This window comes from Polypterus senegalus, chromosome 1, assembly GCF_016835505.1.
Source record: "Polypterus senegalus isolate Bchr_013 chromosome 1, ASM1683550v1, whole genome shotgun sequence".
NCBI classification, from domain to species: domain Eukaryota; kingdom Metazoa; phylum Chordata; class Cladistia; order Polypteriformes; family Polypteridae; genus Polypterus; species Polypterus senegalus.
Genome location: NC_053154.1, coordinates 31201149 through 31223824, shown reverse-complemented (window position 1 = coordinate 31223824; position 22676 = coordinate 31201149). Strand labels below are relative to the sequence as shown.

The 22676-nt window shown below is 39.0% G+C and overlaps 1 protein-coding gene across 1 annotated transcript in view; it reads left to right on the top strand.

Moving 5' to 3' along the window:
- Positions 1-6432, top strand: part of LOC120539440 (lithostathine-like) — a 32857-nt gene extending 26425 nt beyond the window's left edge. Inside the window, exons 2-4 of the mRNA XM_039769931.1 lie at positions 701-894; positions 2972-3302; positions 6402-6432. Coding sequence (XP_039625865.1) covers positions 701-894; positions 2972-3302; positions 6402-6432 — 556 coding nt within the window. The remainder of the gene's footprint in view (positions 1-700; positions 895-2971; positions 3303-6401) is intronic.
- Positions 6433-22676: the final 16244 nt, after the last annotated feature.

The following is a 22676-nucleotide window of genomic DNA, read 5'->3' as shown; positions in this document are numbered from 1 at the left end:
AATCATTTTGTACAAGTTCAGTACTAACTAGGATCTGTCATGCTCAGATTTCTGTTGTGGGCTGCATGTTTGAAATGCCTGGCTTAGATCATTACTAAGCTCACCCGTTTATTCTACTTTCAACAAATCACCTTGGCTGCCTAATATGCATATATATATATATATACACACACACACTGTACATGGAATAGGCTCCAGCCCCCCACATCCCCATTCAGGATTAAGAGGGTTCAGAAAATGTTATAGTATGATATATATACAGTATATGGAATAATGATTACTGAAGAGATAAACAGTGAAATGGAATACTCTAAACTATTTGTGGTAAGTTGTGTTCACATCCACGTAGGAGGCAAATTCATGAATGAACTTATCAATTCTAAATTTAAATATATATAAAAATACAGTACAGTACAGTATAAATATACAGTGTATATATATATATATATATATATATATATATATATATATGATTTTGATGACAGCATTTTTTCTGTGTTAAAGTTTTGCATTTCAGACTGTTTATTGAGTGTCTACTATTTTTTTCAGGAAGTTCTTTCATTTTTCCTGTAACAATGTATGCATTTATAAATAATAATGAGACCTGGGACTCATCACTCCAGTTCTGCCATCTTCTGGGCACTGACTTAGTTTCAGTTCCTAGTACTTCAGTTTTGTCGCTTGTGGAGCTTATTTTTAGTTACTCTGGTGAAAGTATCTGGATAGGCCTGTACAGAGGGAGTGACAACTGGAGATGGTCAAATGGAGATGACATTACTTATTACAATTGGAGCTCTAATACACAAAGAGACCTTTTTGCTGTTTCTATTAATTCTGAAGGAAGCTGGGATCAGTCTGTGTCCGACGACTTGAATGCTTTTATGTGCTACAAAGGTAACAGAACTTTAACTTACAACTTCATCATTCAGTTAGTGCTTGTACCATTCATTACTTTTTAAAAATGATAATTTTTTTTGTATTTTTGCTTTTAAGAGTAATCATGTTTATTAGTTTATTGCAATTAAATTAGCAAAAAAAAGTTAATGGCTGCAAGATCCTGGAAACCTTGTTGCTCCAAGAACCTGTTTTTGACTCTCAGTCGGTCCACCCATCTGTTTTCTGCTTTCAACCTGAAGGGTAGCCTGTTTCACACACTGCTACAACCTACATCCATCCATCCATTATCCAACCCGCTATATCCTAACCACAGGGTCACGAGGGTCTGCCGGAGCCAAACCCAGCCAACACAGGGCGCAAGGCAGGAAACAAAAGCCAGGCAGGGCGCCAGCAAACCGCAGTACAACCTACGTGCATCATGGTATTTATCTAACACATACATTTTAGATGTAGCAGGAAAACATAAATACTCTGAGAACATCTTCTACAAACATTGGGAGAACATGGAAACTCCACTGCACTACTGTGTCAACACCATTTCAAATTCCCATAAGTTCAATATTCACACATTCTAAATACAGGTGGGTCTCAGGTTATGGTGGATTCAGCTTAACTAAAATTGTGCATATGTGAATGAGCAATAATCGCCTCCCAACCCTAATATCCCCAAATTTTTTCCTTTCAGCTAAATTTGAATTATTTGACCTCTAAGCGGCTTCTGTTGTAACTTGAGTATGAAGGAACCTGGTTGTGGCAGATGAATATATAACCACTGTAACTGACAAGTGGGCATAGTAGACCACTGTATGGGCCTTGTTACCATTTTCAGTCATTTTGAATGTAATCTGTGGTGTACAAAACCACACTACTGAGTTCCTTCACAATAAGCAGCTGGATGGACAGCTGGCCATTTAAATGAATGGCAGAGCCTATTGCTTGAAATTCCAACATTCCAAGGACGTGCTTGTTATGCTAATGCCAGGGATGCCCGTCCCAACTGAAGTGCATGATTGGTTTATTTCAATCCCAGCCAACATTGCTCATTGTGTAATTTAAAGCATGTTTCACATATTTATAATGTGTATTTATATTCTATTTATAATATTTCATTATTGTATGGGTTAGCTTCCATGTGTGTTCACCTGTGCTGTTATGTCCCTTGTGCTACATGGGTGGTTCCCCAAGAGGCAGGGCCAGGCCACCTGTGTGCATTCCCGTGTGGATCAACCCTCAACTATATAAAGGCTGAGGAGACCCACTGCTCAAATACTGTTCATTGAATGTTCTTGGTGGTTTTGGTGAGTTCTACTTGTATTTATTTATTTTTGCTTTTGTGTTGTTCTGGGAAATTGAACTTCATGCTCTGTTTTATGACCATTTTTTCTGGATTTGTGTTTCTGAGACTTGTTTGACACTGGATTGCCTATTTTAGGCAAATTCTGCTGTGTCTTTTGTGCTGCATGGAGCTTTTCTTATGAAGGTAATTTTTGTGCAATTTTTTTTGTGTATCTACACATACACTTGCTGCGAAGAGGAAGTGACACTCTGAGTGATTTCTCAGTAAAGATGGCACACATTTGACAGTCATTAGTCAGTGGTGTGTTTCCATGCCGTCATTATGCCTTTTTCAGCTCTGTGAGATAATGTATCATTATCAAAAAGTACAGGATGTTTAACCATTAGGTTGACATACATTGCTGTTCATACCCATTGTTCAGTTAATTTAAATTATTATAAAAATGTTTGTGATTCGTGACATAAAGTACAGTAACATTGAATCACTTTCATCTTACTGGTAACTCTGAAATGTTTATCTGTGAAATGAGTAATAAAACATAATGTCATTTTGTCGATTTCCTTACATACAAAATTGGCCTTCAAATGACTGTAAGAACACAACTCGTTCATAACCCAAGACCCACCTGTAACTGTTACCATGAATTAATGGCATCTTCACTTTTTATTTATTAACTGATAATCTAATGGTTCAAGAACTACCAGCGTGGGTTTACAGGTACTTACTGAAGGTATGTTACTGCCATTTAAGTTGTTTGTTTACTTACCTTTCTTATAGAAACTAGCAACATCTCTGAGCGGTACATTCTAATGGGCTCTCCGATGTCTTGGATGTCTGCTCAGAACTACTGCAGAACACATTATACTGACTTTGTAAGTGTCCAAAATGAGACACAAAATAGAAATCTAACGATTTTGGCAAGAGGTCTGCGCTTTTGGATTGGACTGTTCAATAATCCATGGAAATGGTCAGATGGAACCAATTATACTGTCAACAACTGGGCCAACGGACAGCCAGACAATAATGGTAATATAGAAAACTGCACAATGATGCATTACCCATCAGGATATTGGTACGACATGCCATGCGACAACAAATACAAGCTCATGTGTAATGGTAAGACAAGTATTATCTTTCACTTAGTTTTATAGTATTTAACTGAAAACTTGGGATTTTGGCACCTAAATATTTTGCATTGTGCTAAGTGGAGCTTCACTTATAGTCAGTACAGGGGGGAACAATGTGTTTATAGCAATAAAAGAATATCAACGAAAATTTGTTATTTATTTTAAATTAATTATTACAGAATAACAACAAATTAATCTGTAAAAAAGTGTAGTCATCTGCTCTTCCTGGTCAACAACTTACCTTGAAGTTAACCAAGATTCATTATAACCAAAGAAATCCAAGTACCAGTCGGCATAGAGGAACCCCAAAACTACTGAACTATTTTAAAGAGTGTTAAAAAAACACATACCAGAGTCTGTGCTGAGAACATAAAGGCTTAAAATGTTTCCAAATGAATATTTTATGATTAATGTAGCGACCCATGAAGGAGCCCCACAGGACACCAGGTAAGGTTTTGATGGATGCCAGAGCACCTTAGTCTATTAGTGCAGTGCAGTCCCTAACATGGTTTCCTCTCTCATCACCCCGATGTTAAGGTCCTAGGCACACCATAAAAGCAAGGAAATCACAAGCACTTACGGCCTCATTTACTACTAGCACCGTTTTCCTCTTGATCTCTCGCTAGTCTGCCTCCACTATTCTCCTTAATCTCCTGTGCTCCTTAGCTAATTGTTTTTTTTAGTTCCCCACACTCTGTCCCTCTGCTTTGTCACTTATTTTGTCGCGTCTATGAACAGACTGCAGTTCCGGATGCTTCATTTCCACTACTGCTGTGGGTACACAGGGGGGAAGCCTAGTTAGTATTACGATAATTTACAATATTTTAGACGAGTAAAATAGATTCAGATTAGTTTAAATTAAATATACTTTAATAACCTTTAATAATAAAATTCAAGATATGTTAAAGGAATACTGCAGCTAAAATGATACTTTGAGGTGCATATATATATTACTTATTACACAATGTGTAATATATAAGTCATATACATGGGATATACATTATTTACCCAGTGTGATTCATATTTATAGCCAAGAAAAGAATTTAATCTCATGTTTTAATGGAGAACAGTGATACATAGTTTCTAATAGAACAGGTGTCTGTGGTGATCAAAGCTGTACATCCTAAAAATTATTAAAAACGTTAAGGAAAAAAATCATGTTACTCGTGTTGCATAATCCACATATCAAGTCAACCAGTTGTACACTCCAAACATGCAAAACACATGCATCTTTTTGCTAAAACATTTTAAAAATAAATATCTGTGGAAAATGAAAGTAGTCCACAACTGGCCAACCTGTTCACACAGGATCACACATTTGAATTGATGATAGGACTCTTAACTAATGAATAAAGGGGAAAGGCGGAGCTTTAATTCAAAAGTATGATCCTGAGTGAAAGGGCTTCCTGTCAGTGGACTGCTGTCATTTTGCAGAGGTATTTTCTTAACAATATTTTTATAAAAAATGTATGTGTTTTACACGTTGTGAGTGTACACCTGGATGACTTAATGTGTGGATGATTCAATACAAGTAATATAAGTAAGATGTTTTTCATTGACATTTTTGTTATTGTTTGCTGTTGTCCAGCATTGGTTACCATAGTCTTCCATTCTATTAGATTATTTTATCTATATTTTTCATGAACAAATAACATTACATTTTTTCCTGGCCATCACTACTAACCACATGCTGTAATATTCCTTTAAATACTCATTCATTACATATTTTCCACATAATCTAGTATCATTCCTTTTCACTCACACACAATTATTTCACCATCAACATCAGAATTAATACCAAGTAAGAAATAGGAAGGACTTATCACTCTTTTTCCCACATATTCATTGTCTTTCCTCATCACATGTCCAAACCAATTCGTCCTTACTTTTCTGTACTTTCTTAGATATCTCTCCCTCTTTTGTTGTACCTCTGAATGTATCATTCTGTCCTTTTTTTGTAACTCCACACATCCATCTCAACATTTTCATTTCTACCACATCTAACTTGTTCTTCTATGCTCCCTTTACTGCCCATGTCTCAGCTCCATACCTCATTGCTGGTCTTTCCACCATCTTAAAGTCGTTCATCTTAATTCTTTGATCACCCAATACTCCTGATACCTTCTTCTAATTGTCCCATCTACACTGCACTCAGTGGGTTATCTCTGCATCTCATTTTCCATCTTGACCTACCACTAAATATCCTAGATATTTAACTTTATTTATGCTTTTTTGATAGCTCTCCCTGAAGGTTAACTTCTGAATCCTGATTGTCATTAAATGTCACATATTGTGTTTTCCTCCTTTTTATCTTCAGCTCTTTGTCTTCCAAGACCCTTCTCCATTCTTCTAATATCCTCTCAAACTTGCTCTTTTCTGGTGCCACACAACACAATGGCACTAAAAAGCCTTCACTAGTGATTTTGGTCTTTTATTCCATTGGTTAATACATCAATAACCAGATCAAAGAGGTAAGGATCCCTGGTGCAGACCTACTCTAGCTGGGATCTTGTCTGCTACTCCAACACTACTCTTAACTCGACTCCTCACTCCCTCATACATATCCTGGACAATCTACACATACATCTCTGGTATTTCTTTCTCTCCCCTGCACCTCCAGACCTCTTGACATGGCACACTAACATAAGCCTTCTCTATATCAGTTCACACCATATGCAATCCTTTCTGTTTTTCAATGCAATGACTGCATGAGCTGTTCCTCTCCTTGGCATAAAACCCAACTGCTCCTCCCCTATGGTGGTCTTTTCCCTAAGCCTTCTGTCTATAACTTTTTCTGAAATTTTCATTGTATGTGACATCAGCTTTATCCCTCTATAATCTCCCCAATCCTGAATTTCGCTTTTCTCCTCTACTCCTCTGGTGTTCTCTTCTGTTCATAGATCTTCTGCATTACATCCCACAACACATGTACTCTCTCTTCTCTAAAACTCTTATGCACTTCTGCTGGTATTTGAAAATACTTTCAAAAAGTAACAAAATACGGCTCCTTATAACAAGACTTATTTTGGGTTAACTTAAATTATTTGTCTTTTAAACATTTGGAAACCTTATTTTTCCAGTTGCCAAGTTAACTCCATCATTTATGTATAAATTAAATATTTGAAAAGAAATGAAATGAAGGTATGAAAAATACTGATCTGCTGTGCTCCACAAAGCATTTTGATTCTGCACTCAGAAATATGAAACCTTACCTGGAGATAGAATGAAAGCTCTAAAACATGTGTCATTGAATGTGTTCATTAAGAGTGAGAAATGGTTTCTAATTAAGAAATTAGTTTTAGGAAAAATGGTGTCTCTACAGGAACTACACATAAAATTCCAAATTAGCTAGTTGCTTTTTCCTTTTAAAAGGACATGGATATTCTGTTTTTCAATATTTGTATAATCTCGAGATGTGGATCAATACTTAACATTTTTACTTGAAAAAATGACATATTCAGTAAGTTTTTGTTAATATTGGTACCATTGCAAAGGGCAACAGTGGACTTGTTATTTTTGAAATTTATGGAATATGCTTCATTTAAGAATGCATTTTATATACTTTGTTAATCCCCATGGGGAAATTGTCTTTTTTGACCTTTGGGGGTCAGGGTGCAGGGTTAGCCATTACACAGCAGGGCTGAAGCCATTTTCAGGTTAACGACCTTACTTAAGAGTAGGATCCCTTTAATTTTATTTAACAAATTAATAGATACTATGACTGTGAAGAAATAACTGACTTGAAAAATTACCAAACTTATCCTTTAACTAACTGAACTATATGAGTCCAAGTCTAAATTTTAAATCTGGATAAGTGATTGAGCAACATGGCAAGTTCTTAATGTAAAATCAGAATGAGACTGATCATCTTTATTGCCTGAAAAGTCAATATTCTGAGATGAAAAAGTCCATCAGTATCAAAACATGAGGGGACAGAGGGATATGGAGAGAAAGAATTGAACACAGTTGGTCAGCAACAATGAGATACCATAGGGGCTGTGGGTAGTCCCAAAATGTGTGGGAGAAGGTTCCAAGAAAATTGAGGGAGCAAAGGTGGCATATAGAATTGGTAGTGGGGCCCATTAGATAGTGTTTGTGATGAATGGTGTAATCAAAGTGTAATCTGAGTGTGTTGATGATCAGAATCAATAAATACAACAGAGACTGATGCATGTAAGACATGAATTGTGCACCTAATCCTAAAACACGAGAACCAGAAATCAACATTTGAAGTCAAAATTTAAAACTAAAGTCTTTGCCTTTAGCACTTCGAGGAAAAATACCTAACTCTCATAGCCATTTAGAATAAGCATAGATATGGACAACCAGAAAGTGTGTAATGCTGACCTTTATTGACAACTATTTAATCTTCTGTTGCATACTAAGCAACTAAAGTAGCAATCACAACCAAATCATCTCAAAATGGCAGTGTTCGTGTAAAAGCCAAATGGTGACTTGTACTAAATGAATTCAATTAATTACATCTTAAAGTCTGGAATAACCAGTAATAGCTAGAAATGACTGGGTGACAAATGAGAACAGCTAGGTGATTACTGAAGAGACAGTTTACAATTTGAGAAGATGGCACCATAGCAGGAATGGGTTAGCTGCCCAACTTGCACCTTTCATGAGGAAAGTCCCAGAAAAGCTTTGGGGAGTCCCTTGAATATATACCACAAGGGCAGCCCAATTAGAATGTGCACTACACCAGGACAGACCAAAGGATGATGAAACATCAAAGTGGATATATGACTACGAGTCTGAGATGCATATGCAGTAAGGTCTGCCAGAACTCACATGGCCTAAAAATCCATCAAGCAAGGAAGAAATGCCTGGAGGAAGAGAATGGTTCAATATGCAACACACAGAAAGTAACTCTAGTGAGACTCAGAGCGAGCATCTCAAAGAGTCAAGAACCTCCAGACAGTAGATGTTCCTGCTCCAAGCAAATAAGAGGAACACCCATGGGCAAAATAGCCCCATCCAGTAAACAGAGTTTTCCAACAGGCTACAGTCTGACAAGGATGCAGCACTACTCATTACAGCTACAGCAAGTGTAGAAACACTGACATGCGACTCCAGGCAATGTCAGCTGTCATTATCAGCTATGCACTGGAGAGCTTTGTTTCACAGTAGAGAAACATCTCAGTTCCCTATGCTATGAACCTTAGAGCAGCTATGATCCACGAATTTCGGCAACACATTCGGACTCTGACACACCAGTACAAAGAGTAGATGAGGTAGAGAAGACACCGCTGACTGAGCTCCGACTCATTCTCAGGAGAAAATAATGACTTTGCACAGGAGGCGGGGCAGACAGAGAGCTAGGAACCATGTGGCTTTCATCGTCAACTACTTTGTGCTTACCACCCTCAGAGGTGGAGCTTGACATGAGTGAACGTACTAGGAAGGAGATAAAGGAGGTGGTCAGGGCAGCCAGAACAAACTCTGCCCCCATACACAGCAGAGTACCCTATAAAGTGTACCCTAGTGTACCCTATAAAGTGTACATATGTTGCCCAGAACTTCTTCACATAACATGGAAAATGCTGAGGACCATCTGGCATAGGGAGAGCTTTACCAAGTATTGGAGACATTCTGAGGGATTACTGATTCCCAAGGAGGAAAATTCTGGATGCATTGAGCAATTCAGAGCAACCATACTCCTGAGTGTTGAAAAACAGATATTTTTCATCATACTTTCCTGATGCCTGACAAACGTCCTCCTCAAAAACTACTACATTGACACCTTCATGCAGAAAGGTGGGATCCCATGCCCACTAGGTTGCCTGGAATACACAGGTGTGATTGCACAGCTCATTAAAAAGGCAAGGGAGGGAAATGAGACCCAGTTGTGCTGTAGTTGGACCTTGCCAATGCATATGGCTCCATGCCATGCAAGCTGGTGGAAACTGCATTGAATTGGCACCATGTCCCCAGAAAGATCAAGTACCTAATTCAGGAGCTCTATAACAGTTTTTGATTGAGAGACGCTTCTGGATTTACTACATCAGACTGGAATCAGCTGGAGAAGGGCATCATCACTGGTTGCCCAATCTTAATAATTTACTCTTTCCATGAATATGTTAGTACAAGCAGCAGAGGTAGAAATGCACAGGCCCCCAGACTAATTATGACATGCAGCAGCCACCTATCAGAGCCTTTACAGACGATGTCACTGTCACAGCCACATGAGTTCCAAGCAACAAGTAAATCCTTGAGGGCCTTGAGAAGGTAATCTCCTGAGCAAGGATGAATTTCAAGTTAGCCAAGTCCCAGTACCCTGTCCTGAATAAGAAAGGCAGAGTCATAGTTTCACTTTGAATTAAGTGGCATTAAAAGTCCATCAATTACTCAGCAGCCAATCACGAGCCTGGGAGAGATGTTCAGCTACAGCCTCTGAGATACATCTGCCACAATCTCATTGCCTGCCTATTGAAGTCGGCTTCAGTGGCTTTGCTAACTGCTCACTCTGTAGAGCATTCAGTCTCCTCTACATCACAGGGATCACAGCCATTGAATGCACCAAGGAAGACACAGAAAGAGCTTCTGGATTGCTCTGGTTAAAGAGGAGTGATCCATGGACCATAATAACTGGGATGCAAGCCTTGAGACTAATCACTCCTGGCTAGTCCACCCGGGTGAGAGCATCTGATGTTGTGAGACCCAGAACACTCAATGGCTCAAAGGACTACCACTGATGATGTGTCCCAGTGCATCCTTCTGATGTACAGTAGCTGTGAATCAAGCATAGTGATACATTTACATAGCATTGACCTGATTAAAAGACTAAACTACAAAATATTATCAGAAATAAATTCACAATGTGCAAAAAAATTTGGTTAATGGGACTCTACAGTACATGTCCTAAGAACCAGCTGTAGCTGTAGGAAAAAGAAAAAAGAATTGCAGAGGATCTCTAGACTCTAGATTCTAGACTCTAGACCTAATGGATTGCAACATTTTGATTCTCCATCACCAATTAAATCAATGTGTGTGCGAAGAGTGTGCACAATCTGTAAGGGGAAAAGATGGTGTGGCTCCTGACATTAAAAGCATTGTTGTGAAGTAAGGGCTATAGATAATACCATCTCAGAAATATGCCCAAATGGTTTTAGTTCTGCGCCTCTTCAAGATACATCCTTCAAGGATTGTTGGTAGTTCTGAGGTTCAGGAGAGAGGTAGAAATGTCTAAATCTAGGTATTTAGAAATGGAGGGCAAGATGAAAAGAAAGAATTGAGTGAGATAAGAAGGAAATAAAAAGACTTACTCAAATTAATCTATAACTAGACAAGGCTTTGAAACTGTAATAAACTTTAAGTACAAAGAAGGTCAGAGGTAGGATTTATTAACTCTTTGAGGGCTGAATATTTTTTCCAAAAAAACAGTTTCTGAAAAGCAATGGTTTCACACAGAAATCAATATAAAACATCTGTTGCTGCATGCTGTTGCAGCCAGTTTGACAAGAATGTGCGGCAGGCTTGCTGCCAAGCTGTCTTCACGTGGCTGAGGCAGCAGCAGCAGCGATCACGGTTTCTACCTCTTATCATCGTTAAATGGCACTCCTCCCTAGCGAACATTGCCGTAGGCGTATCAGCTACATGAACCTGTTGAGCACCACGATTAGCTGGGGACCAGTCAACTGAAGCTGGAACCTCACATTCGTTTTCGATCACTTGTATCAAAATCAGAGTCCGACAAGTCATAGTCCAGTTCAGAGATAATAGGCCAAACGTCGCCCATGCAGTAGTTTGCTTTATGCATTCACTTTGATCTCTTGCTAGATGTCAGTGCCATTTTTACTGCTGTTTGTGCCTTACTACCCACACAAGTGCAGGAAATCTCGGTCAAACCAATAAAGCTAACTTTTCTACTAGCAACAAGAGTCCAGCTAAAACATGACAGTTGGTTTTGTCACAGGTTATAGTAGATTACCATCCTCAACTCCTCCTTTTGACAGAAGTCGACATCAGCCCAGAAAGAGTTAATACAAATTGGAAAGATGTATTTTTGGATCAAGTGGTACTGCGTTTTTCCCAGTTGATTCTGGGATTCATCAGGGGCGGGTTCTTCCTCCTACTCTGTTCAATGCTTGTATGGACTGGGTGTTGGGCAAGGTCGTGGGGTCTAGTGGCTGTGGGGCATCTGTTGGTGAAGAAAGATTCATGGATCTTGACTTTGCTGACGATGCTGTGATCTTCGCGGAGTCAATGGAGGCTCTGATAGGGGTGCTCAAGAGACTGAGCGAGAAGTCTGAGTCTGGGCTTGCGAGTGTCCTGGATAAAACCCAAGATCCAGGCCTTTAATGACCTCTTGGACACAGCCATTAGCAGTGTGTCTGTCTGAGGAGAGTGTGTCGACTTTGTCAAGAGGTTTACTTATATTGGCAGTGACATTCATGTCTCTGGTGACTCTTCCTATGAAGTCAGTAGACGGATTGGGAGAGCATGGGGGGTCATGAGGTCACAGGAAAGGGGTGTGTGGCACTCCCAATATCTATGCAAAAGGACGAAGATCCAAGTCTTTAGAGTCCTGGTGCTTCCTGTCTTGCTATATGGTTGTAAGACATGGACGCTATCCAGTGACCTGAGACGAAGACTGGACTCCTTTGGTACTGTGTCTCTTCGGAAAATCCTTGGGTACCGTTGGTTTGACTTTGTGTGGAATGAGCAGTTGCTCATGGAGTCCCGAGTGAGGCACATTACCTGCATTGTAATGGAGCGTCAGTTACGGCACTATGGCCATGTGGTGCGTTTCCCCGAGGGAGATCCAGCTCATTTTTGGAGACCCGAGTGGCTGGACCAGGCCAAGGGGTTGCCCAAGTAACACCTGGATGCAGCAGATAGAGGGTTGTAAACCGGTATCCTGAGTTGTTTTGTTGTGTAGTATGGTGCGGCAATGCACCATACCAGTGCATGCTCCCCAACTTGACTTGACTTGGTACAAGAGAGAGACTAGAGAGCAATGGGAATAATACCTTTGCAAGTAGCTTGACATCAGAGTTTATCAGAGACAGCGGTTGGTACACTGTAGTTAAAACAATCAGTGGGGTGCTTGACCTCTTTTGATAGAAAAATAATTATAGCCATTGTGGTCCATGGCCGGCCATTTATCCCGGCCAGTACCCCCAAGCCACCAGAGGGAGCCGTCCCTGCAATGTGGAGATGCCCCGGGTTCTAGCAGAGCATCATGGACCTTGTAGTTTTAATAAACAACCCTGCTGGATACCATGGGGACCACTGTAGGGAGGCTTGGGGAGTGCTACGTACCCTATAACCCGGAAGTACGTCCTGGTCACATGAGCAGTAGGAATGACGTGCTTCCGGGGTGAAGAAAAGGACTTTGTATCTGACCCGGAAGTGATAGGGAATCTCATGGACTGTATGGTAGATTCGTTTATGGGTCAGGAGATATAAAAGGACGATGGGAAACCCAGACGAGTGAGCTGAGCTGGGAGGAAGGGTGGCTAAGTGCCTGGGAGGAGGAGGATTGACGATTGTATTGATTATTTAATGAGTAGTGTGGAGTGGAGGGTGCTTGGTGCACATAATTATTATAATAAAAATAAGAATTATTGTACTTTTACCTGGTGTTTGGAGTGGTACCTGAGGGTTCAAGGTAGCGATAGTGCCCCCTACTGCTACACTATATTTATTGAGAGGTTTAATTTTGCAGATAAGAACAGACAACTGATTTCAAAATCCTGACAATAATTTAAGGGTAAATTGATAATTTACTGGGTTAAACGCAGAAAAGATAATAATTTACTGTACACTCATACCGTGGATGAGAAACTTGACATGGCATGTTAGAAGAGAATCTAATTCAGTCCTAGTTTTGGCAATGTAAACTTGTTGTTCCTCATATAAAACCCTTTGCTAAAAACTCTCCAGCTGCAAAAGGCAAGACTACAGTTTAACAACTGACTGACAAGATTTCTGGGATAAGCTCCTCGTGAAGGCAATAGAGGCATCGTGCACAGTATGCACTTCTGCAAAGTAAGCTTAATAACAGCTGTGTCAAAATCAGTTTCGCCATTGGAAGAAGTTCATTCCTCTAGGCTAGAACAAATATTTTAATAAAATTAGAGAAAGAAAAATATATAATTTCAAATGTGCTACCCTATACAAAAAGATGAAACAAAAAGAAGTAATGAGGCACATTTATGGTCAGACCTAGAGAGCAGGTAATTGTGTTAGCTCAATGGAAGTAGTAGCAAAACAGGACAGAAAAATGCAAGGATAATGGCATAAAATCCAGGAATTTTTACCAAGAAAAACAAGCAGAAAAGTCAGAAAATCAAGGTTACTGCACATAGAGAGTCTACTCAGAAATCACAGTTCAAAATAAATGGGTAAAGGTCCTAAAACTCTAAAGAGATTAGAATTTTTAGCTAATCTCTTATGTTTTTATCATTAATTTTAAAACATAAGATGTAATAAATACTGTACCACCACCTTAAATAGCAGTGACTTAGTGACATCATACACTGTGACCTTGGGTAACCATGAGGTTATGATGGGATGGTATAACTATGAATAACACAGTGACAGCCATCCATAAACACACAAAATGGAGGCACATATGAAAGAATAGAATAAATAAAATGGCAGATATAAATATAATATAATTTTTTATATTATCATATAATAAATAATATGATAATATAAAACTGATAATAAAAACTAATGTGTTTCCATAACCAAACCACAAGAACAAATTAAGCACAAAACGAAATTTGGCACCTTTTAAAATATCCAGATCATTACTAAAATAAGAATATAATCAATGTGTGTCTGAGCCCTTATTCAAAAAAGAGCAACATAATATTGCTGAGGGATTCGTATGGAAAAGGAATCCATTACAGTAAAATTATTCACAAAATTATATAACGGCAAGTAGAGGTGGGAACACCTCAGCCCTGAGATCCAGTCCACTAATAACAGGTCAGTTAATGTAACCAGGCTGATTATGAGTTTGGAACTTTCAAATTCAAGAATTTCATTAGTAAGGTTCCAGATGAATGAACCTCTAGATGGTGTTGGGGCACAGACAATTTTCAGCTACTTCAGACAGAAGATATAACACAAGATGTGGTGAGCACCCCAGATAACACATTGAGCAGACGATGCAGTCATGACGTTGTAAGGATCTGGTGACAATGAGATGTACATCACATTTTAGTTTTTTGAAGAAATATGCTGTAAGTCTAGTATCAATATTAGGAATTCTCAGCACTCAGAGCTCTCTGAGAACTGCCCATAGACCAGACATTCCACTAGGGTATGTGACAATTAGTGTTTTCAAGAAAAGGAAAAGTAAGGAGAAATGAGAATGAAAAAGTATACAGTACCAATGTGCCAAAATTTGTATTTAAATCAGTTCATTCATTAACAACTCACAAAATGATGTTGCATTACAGTAGGTAATGGTTTTGGATACATCAGTAATTGTCTTTGCTCTTTATCCTTGTATTGTTCACAGGTAATTCAGACTCTTTCAACACAGAAGAATTTTTGAATGTTTCACAAGGTACTTTGAATTTTCACTGACTAATTCAGTTTTCTTCACTTTCAATCTGTTAGACAGGCTAGAATTTTTAAATTTTAATATAAACTGGCAAAATACCCGCGCTTCGCAGCGGAGAAGTAGTGTGTTAAAGAAGTAATGAAAAAGAAAAGGAAACATTTTGAAAATAACGTAACATGATTGCCAATTTAGTTGTTTTGTGACTGTTATGAGTGTTGCTGTCATATATATATATATAGTAAAAGACGCTATATAGCGCCCGACCCGGCACATACTACGCAGAGGCACGTGTACAAAACACACAGGCTTTTTATTTTTTCTTCACCCGTGGGCGCATGCCTTCCCCGTGACCCACAGGCAATACACAGTCCCAAAGCACTTTAGTCCCACACAACAACTCTTCCAGGCACCACCACTCCTCCCAGGCAACTTCGTCCTCTTCCTCCCGATTCTGGCTCCTCAGTGGTGGAGGCTGGCTCGTTTTATACCCCACCCGGAAGTGTTCCAGGTGCTTGACCACCTGGTCTTAATTGCACCTCCGGGTGGGGCTGAAGATTCGTCCAGCCAGGCACTTGAGTCTTGGCAGCGCCCCCTAGCGGCCACCCCATCTCCCAAAAAAGGCTGTAGAGGACTCCATGTCCCATGGAGCCACGCGGGAGAGTGGGAAATGAACATTGGCCAGAGAGGCTGCCACCTTGCGTCCCGGGGGGGGGTATTGAGCTGTCCATGGCGGCTCCCCCGGAACATATGCAGCAGGGGCGTCCCGACCGGGCATGGGACCCGGCAGTCCGTCACAATATATATATATATATATATACACACACACACACACACACACACACATACATCCACATATATATATACATATATACAGGTATATACATATACATACATGTATGCATATATATACACTCATACATATCTACATATATATATTGTGGAAACCGTACCCCCAGACACAGACAGACCGACACCAGGATGTCCAAAACGCACTTGTTTATTTATTTTTCCCACTGCAACCACAATGCCTTCTCTCAGCACCTCTCTTTCTTTTCTACCTCTTCTTCTTCCTTTCTCTTTCTCTCTCTCTCTTGACCTCCTTCCTCCTCCTCACAAGCTTCGTCTCGGCTCAGCGTCTGGACTGAGCCTTCGTCCTTTTATAGCCCCTGACCCAGAGGTGTTCCTGTCCTAGCAGTCCACAGTTCCTTATTCCTTCCGGGTCAGGGCAATCAATCCACCACTTCAACCCGGGAGCACGACATTTCTTCCCGTCACGTGACCATGACGTACTCCCGGGTCATACGGCATCACAGAGCCCATAAGCCCCCCCACAGCAACTCCTGGTGGTCCCCAAGGTATCCAGCAGGGCTGTGTATAAACACTACAAAGTCCATAAGGCCCTGCTGGACCTCGGGGCACGATCCTGCTGTCGGGAGAGCTCCTCCTGGCGGCCTGGGGGTGAGGACCGGCATGGGAAGCCGGCAGTCCTCCACAACATATACACACATATCTACATTTATTCACACATACATATACACACACACACACACATATATATATATATATATATATATATATAAAAGACCCTTTGGGGTGCGAGCAGCTCTTGCTGGGCATGCCAAAATCCATCGAGGAAGAAAACAGAAAAACATTATTTTGTACAAATTCTTAATTTATCTATCCATTCCTAAATAATTAAATGGGCAGGCTATTTCATATCAGGGCAATATGCTGCTTGTTAAAACAGATGACTCCTGCTCTTACATGCACTTAGTGCTGCGTGGGTATTATGAACTATCGTATTTGTTCAAGTTCTATTTAAATTTTAAATATAAGTAATTTTTATTTAGTCGACAGAAATATGTTTGGTAGGAATGTAAGTTAAATTTAGTAATCATTGCATAAATTTTTCTTCACCATAGAAATGTAAAGACTAAATTCAACTTACATTCCTACCAAAGATATTTCTGTCGCCTAAATAGAACCTACTTATTTCCAAATGGAACTTGAAAAGATATATTTTTTCGAATCTGAGCGCACATTTTAGATCGACTTAACGAGCACTACATCGAACCCCGTGCTATTGTGCTCTGGCCTGTCTGCCTCAATAAGTCACCATCACTTTGCTCTTACTTTTTTACCGTTCATTTAATCATGGGCCTCTCTACAGTTTTGTTTATTTTTGGGTTGTAATGTTCATTAAATTTACGTATCATCAGGTCCATTGGTGGACCGTGCATCTCACACCTAGGCCTTCAGTACTGCTCCGTCTGAATCAACCCGCCCCTCAAAAACTAATTTATGGTTATAAAAACCATCTTAATATGCAGAAATACAGAATAAAGAGCCGCTGCATCGCAGATAGAATCGCAACATTTTACTCACCAACAATTCAGATTATTTGTAAACAAAATCCATCCTCCTCTCTTTCCTCAAAAACAGTTCAATTACTCTTTTGTATGGATTATCCGTGCGCCTCAGTTCCATCAAAAAGTCCCTTTCTATCACCATCGAAGCTAATGCTGAAAATCGAATCTGCGGCTTCTGTCCAATCAATGGGTCTGAATACGGTGACGTCACCGTACGCCTGCTAGAGGGCTGTACTAACACCAACTCAAAATCTGATTGGTTGAAGCAACAGGCTAATCGACATTTATTCTGTGTTTGAGTGCCTGCACAACAGATTGTAAAGTCCTCTCTGCCTGGCAACAAATGATGGCTGAAATGTGATTGGTTAAATGCTTTAATACGAAAATACATGCCTGTAAGCAGCACAACCATCGGAAAAGCTATGAAAGGAAGCGGACAGACTATTTGGAATTATTTAATAAGTACTCATGGACAAAATATAATTAACATCAGTTTGTGATTCAGATATTTTTACTTATGAATATGCTAAGCATAGTCCTTCACCTGCGAATATTTACCTTATATGGGCAGGCACTCAATTACGTGGGAGGCGTGATGACGCAACACGCAACTCTGCCTCCCATGGCCATCAAGCTGCAGTCTATTACAGTATATGGACGAAAAAATAGGTTCCAGTTATGACCATTACGCGTAGAATTTTGAAATGAAACCTGCCCAACTTTTGTAAGTAAGCTGTAAGGAACAAGCCTCCCAAATTTCAGTCTTCTACCTACACGGGAAGTTGGAGAATTAGTGATGAGTGAGTCAGTGAGTGAGTGAGTCAGTGAGTGAGGGCTTTGCCTTTTATTAGTATATATAGGATATTGTATAGATGTACAGATTTATATAGATATTGTATGGTGTTTATTTGATATTAATAGAATTTCTGGCAACAAAACAGAGCAGCTCTGTTTAAAATTTTACAACAGAATCTGTAATGCACCTTTAACAAAATCAACAACACACCCGGAGGTGCAGTTTTGTTAACAGCATAGCCACTAAAAAGTTCAAACAAACCAATAAGTCATTAATTAGTGTTTTTTTATATAATATGTTTCACATTGTTGTCATCAAGAAACAAAACATAGTGGCAAGATGGCACATGAACCCAGCATTTCGAGTTTGAACCTCTGATGGTGGTCTCCACAAATTGTGCACCTTCTCCCTGTTTCTCTGTGGGTTTTCTTCTGGGTACTCCGGTTTTTCCCTTACATTCCCAAACATTTGCAAGTTAGTTTAATTAAATCAAATCATTTTGGTGTGAGTATGGTCAGTGGGCCCTGTCAGAGACTGGTGCCCTGTTCTGGCTGTTTAATGTTTTGAGGCCTTCTAACACACAAACTTAATCTGAGCATGTTAACTGGCATCTGAAAAAGTACACTGTTGCCTACCTGGCACTCTAATATCACATACTGTACTTTATTTTGTGGTGTTAGTAAGTGACACCTGGTTTGCTATCATTTAAATCTACATTTATGTTTGCTAAGCAGACACTTTTATTAAAAGTGACTTACAAAAGAGGTCAACATAATTAAATAAATATCAGTTTTGGGACTGTTTGGGAACAAGTGTTACAGTACAAGACTACTAAATTGATCACTACAAGTGAACAGCTCAGAATAAAAGAGAAGTGAATTACTCTTCTTAGTTTTAAAAACTTAACAGCTAATATCAATTAGACTTAAATACACCAAACAAAAGTCTTCAGATGTTTCATAAACAAATTTAAGGGACTCAGAATTTTGAAAGGAGGTAGGTAGCTTGTTTCACCAGCTAGGAACTACACATAAAAAAGTATGGACTGAGGTTTAATACCACACATAGATGGCACACCAGATGCCATTCATCAGGACCTTACAAGTGCCCCCATATATAAACATATTGACCCATTGACTAATGTGTAAACTAGGATCAAGGATTTGAACTTAATATGTGCTGCTACAGGGAGCCAATCTAGTTATCTAAAAAAACGAGTGACGTGTGCTTGCCTTGGCCGGTTGAACGCATACTTACTATTCCATCTTTCTTTCTCTTTAATTAGTGCGTCAGACCTTTACCATTCCAGCTCACAAAGTTAACTGTTCAGTCTTGGATAACTTTTTCTGAACTTTTGTTGTCATTTTGTAATCTTAACTGAAAATAAGACAGCTTTGACCTTAATTTCCAATTTTCCCAGGAGTTATTGCCATGAAGCCTATTGTTACATTGGCAGTTATAATTATAAGGATTAAAAGGATAGATTAAAGATAGTTTGCTCTCTTACTTTTATAGTCCAAATACTATAAGCATAAAATATAATCTTAAACAATCTTGAGATGGTAAACCCAGAAAATGATGTTAAAAAGTAGCCCTAGATAAGCACAGTAAGGAAGAGGAGGAGGAGGTTAGGAGCATCCCTAAATCAATAAACCAAGGGTATGATGTTAAACAGTCTCCTTTAAAAAAAATCATTAAAGAAAATACACATACATACATATACACATATAATTATAATTACATCTACAGACACTTAATAACACATGCCAGTATGCATCAGAGCATTGTAGTAGTTTAGACAAAACAAGAGCAAAACTTGGACCAGGAGTTGTGGTGCATACTATGTCAGGTATGGTCTGATCTTGCAGATATTGTAGAGTTATACTGATAGACCACAGCAACATGGTCCCTGAAGGACAGCAGGTCCTCGATCACCACCACCACCTCACAGGTTTTGTACGGATTTTATGGTAACAAGAGAGGAGGGATACTATACAAGGAGAAGGGATTTTTGAAGATACATGGTAGAGCACCCAGTCGAGGAGAGAGATGGGATACTGGTCTGTTTTTACATAATTTGAATACTATTTTTCTCCTATAGCACATTTAAGCATTGTGTCTTGTAAACAATGGCAATTCTAGAGATCTAAAAAAAAGTTGGTGGAGTGTGGATGGCTTCCATAAAGTAATAAAATGTCCAGCTGAGCCATAAATCATAAAAACACAAAACGATCTAGTTGTTCTCAAATGTGACTGACAAGGGCGAATAATGATGTAAAACATTGCACTTACTGCAAAAATTCTTGTCATCTGTGTAATGAAATGATTGACAAGACATAGCATGTATGTAAATGACTGTCATCTAAACAAAACAATCCATATTTTGCCACCAAATAATTTAGTGTATTGATGATTGGAAGACCACTAATAACAGTGAGGAAATTTGAGCTGCCAACCGGGTCACCACTTTTAATATAAACATAAATTAATTCAAACAAAAAGATTGCTTGATGGCACATACAGAATTTAAAATAAACTAAACAGGAGTCTTTAACAGGACTCAGTCGGGCTGTCTTCAGGAGGTCTGTGCTGTTCTCAGTTCAGGTCTGATATGAGATGCCATTCTCTAGGGCGTCTGTTATTTTATAGTCCTCCAGCCATTAGGGGAACAGTCAATTACTCTCAGTGAGCAGCTTCTCCCTGAGAAGAAATTTGGTATGTTGACTATTAAAGATACAGACAATCACAAGCTAAGGACCAGCAAATGAATGTAAAGTACGACACTGATATAAGGCACTCTACTGATTCTGCTAGCAAACATCAAAAGGGAATCATAAAGAATAAACACTAGGCTTGTACAGGCACTCAACCTTTTGTTGTACTAATGTTTACGGTTTTCTCATCAAATAGGACTCATTGATATAAAATACTTTCTGCTGCTGTAACTGAAGTTAAGGGAGATAAAATGTTTATTGACACCAGGTCTTATGAAATACACACATTTACTACGATCAAAGAGAAAATTTGTACACTTCACACCAGAATGCCCTCTTTGTTTAGATGTCTCAGAAGAGACAACCAGTGCAGACAAAATAAGAACCTTCTGGGAAAATCTTTCTAAATGGTCAGTGGAATACAATACAACACAGTGCAAGTGTAGATTATAAAAATTATGAAACACAGCATTAGTACACAAAAAAGTCACAAATTTGTTAAAACACGCAGAAAACATAGTGAGACTGATTAATATAAATGGAAGCCAACAACATCTGTCCATTAATTAATTGTTGAACTATTGGCCAGAACAACAGAGGACATGAAAATAGGAAAGAAAGTCAAAAACAAAGTCACAAAATGACAGACTTGTGAGGTGACCTATCATCTCTGACATGTGGCTTTTTATTAAATATTAAAAAATTCCTTAAACTTTTGGATGATTATATACCATCAGGCGGTACAGTTGTGATGAGATGAGTGACCCACACATTTTTTTCCTGTAGGTTGAATATGTTTGAGTATTATTTTGGTATTAGCCTAATGTTTGATCATCTGTTGAAAGATGTCATGTAAACATGTAATGACAAATTTCCAATGGAATCTCAGATTTAATTTATTTTTCAAAGTTCAGTCAGTCATTTTCTAACCCACTTATTCCAGAACAGGGGCATGACAGGTGTTGGAGTCTATCCCAGCAAGCAAAGTGTGCAAGGCAGAAACAAACTCTGAATATGGCACCAGTCCATCCCAGGGTAAACACACATAGACACACCTCTAAATAATTTAGTATTGTCAGTCCTCCTAACCTGTCTTTGGATTGTGGGAGGAAACCAGAGCAGCAGGAGGAAACCCACACAGACACGAGGAGAACATGCAAGCTCCACAGAGGGAGGGCCCAGGACCGAACCCTGGTCCCGCTACCACTAAGCCTACCCTTTTTGGAAATCACCACAGCAAACTTGTAGAGCACTTAGCATGATATTATATATATATATATATGGTCCTTGCACTTTGTCAGAATTTTATTTCTACACATTTGGAAAAAAAAAAAAAACAATTTGGTTGATTTTGCAAGTACTGATAGTTTGAAATAATTCCAATAATTATTATTTTTTTTCTTTTCTTTTATCAGATCTTCCACAAAATGTCAGCTCAAACCGGACTGCACATAATTCATTAGGTATGTCTATCATGCTGCATGTTTTGGGTCTGTTTCTTAACTGCCCAGTAACAGTTTGGTTAATTGCCACTGATAATTCATTATATTGATGATGTTTTTATTGAAAGGATATTTAACTTTTTTACATATACAGGGTGGCGCAGGGAAACAGGTAATTTTCAATTGACGTTCAATTTTTATAGTCAAAATCGCTGGATTTGCACATTTTCTGTTCCAATACAGGGGAGAAATGCGAGGTGAGAAAGCGATGAGTGAAGCCTCACCTTGGACTGACCTGTCCCTCACACTCTGGGTTGATGCATGCAATTGGCGAGTGCCTATTGCTGTCTCTCTGTATGTCACCAATATAACGTTTACAGACACGTTAATTATACACTCTGACATTCCACAGTCTGACTAACACCTTTAACCCTCAATGGGTCCTTGTTAGAAAGTTATGTTCCAGGTCCTTGGGGTTCAAATTGCACCCCTATTCGTTGGTAT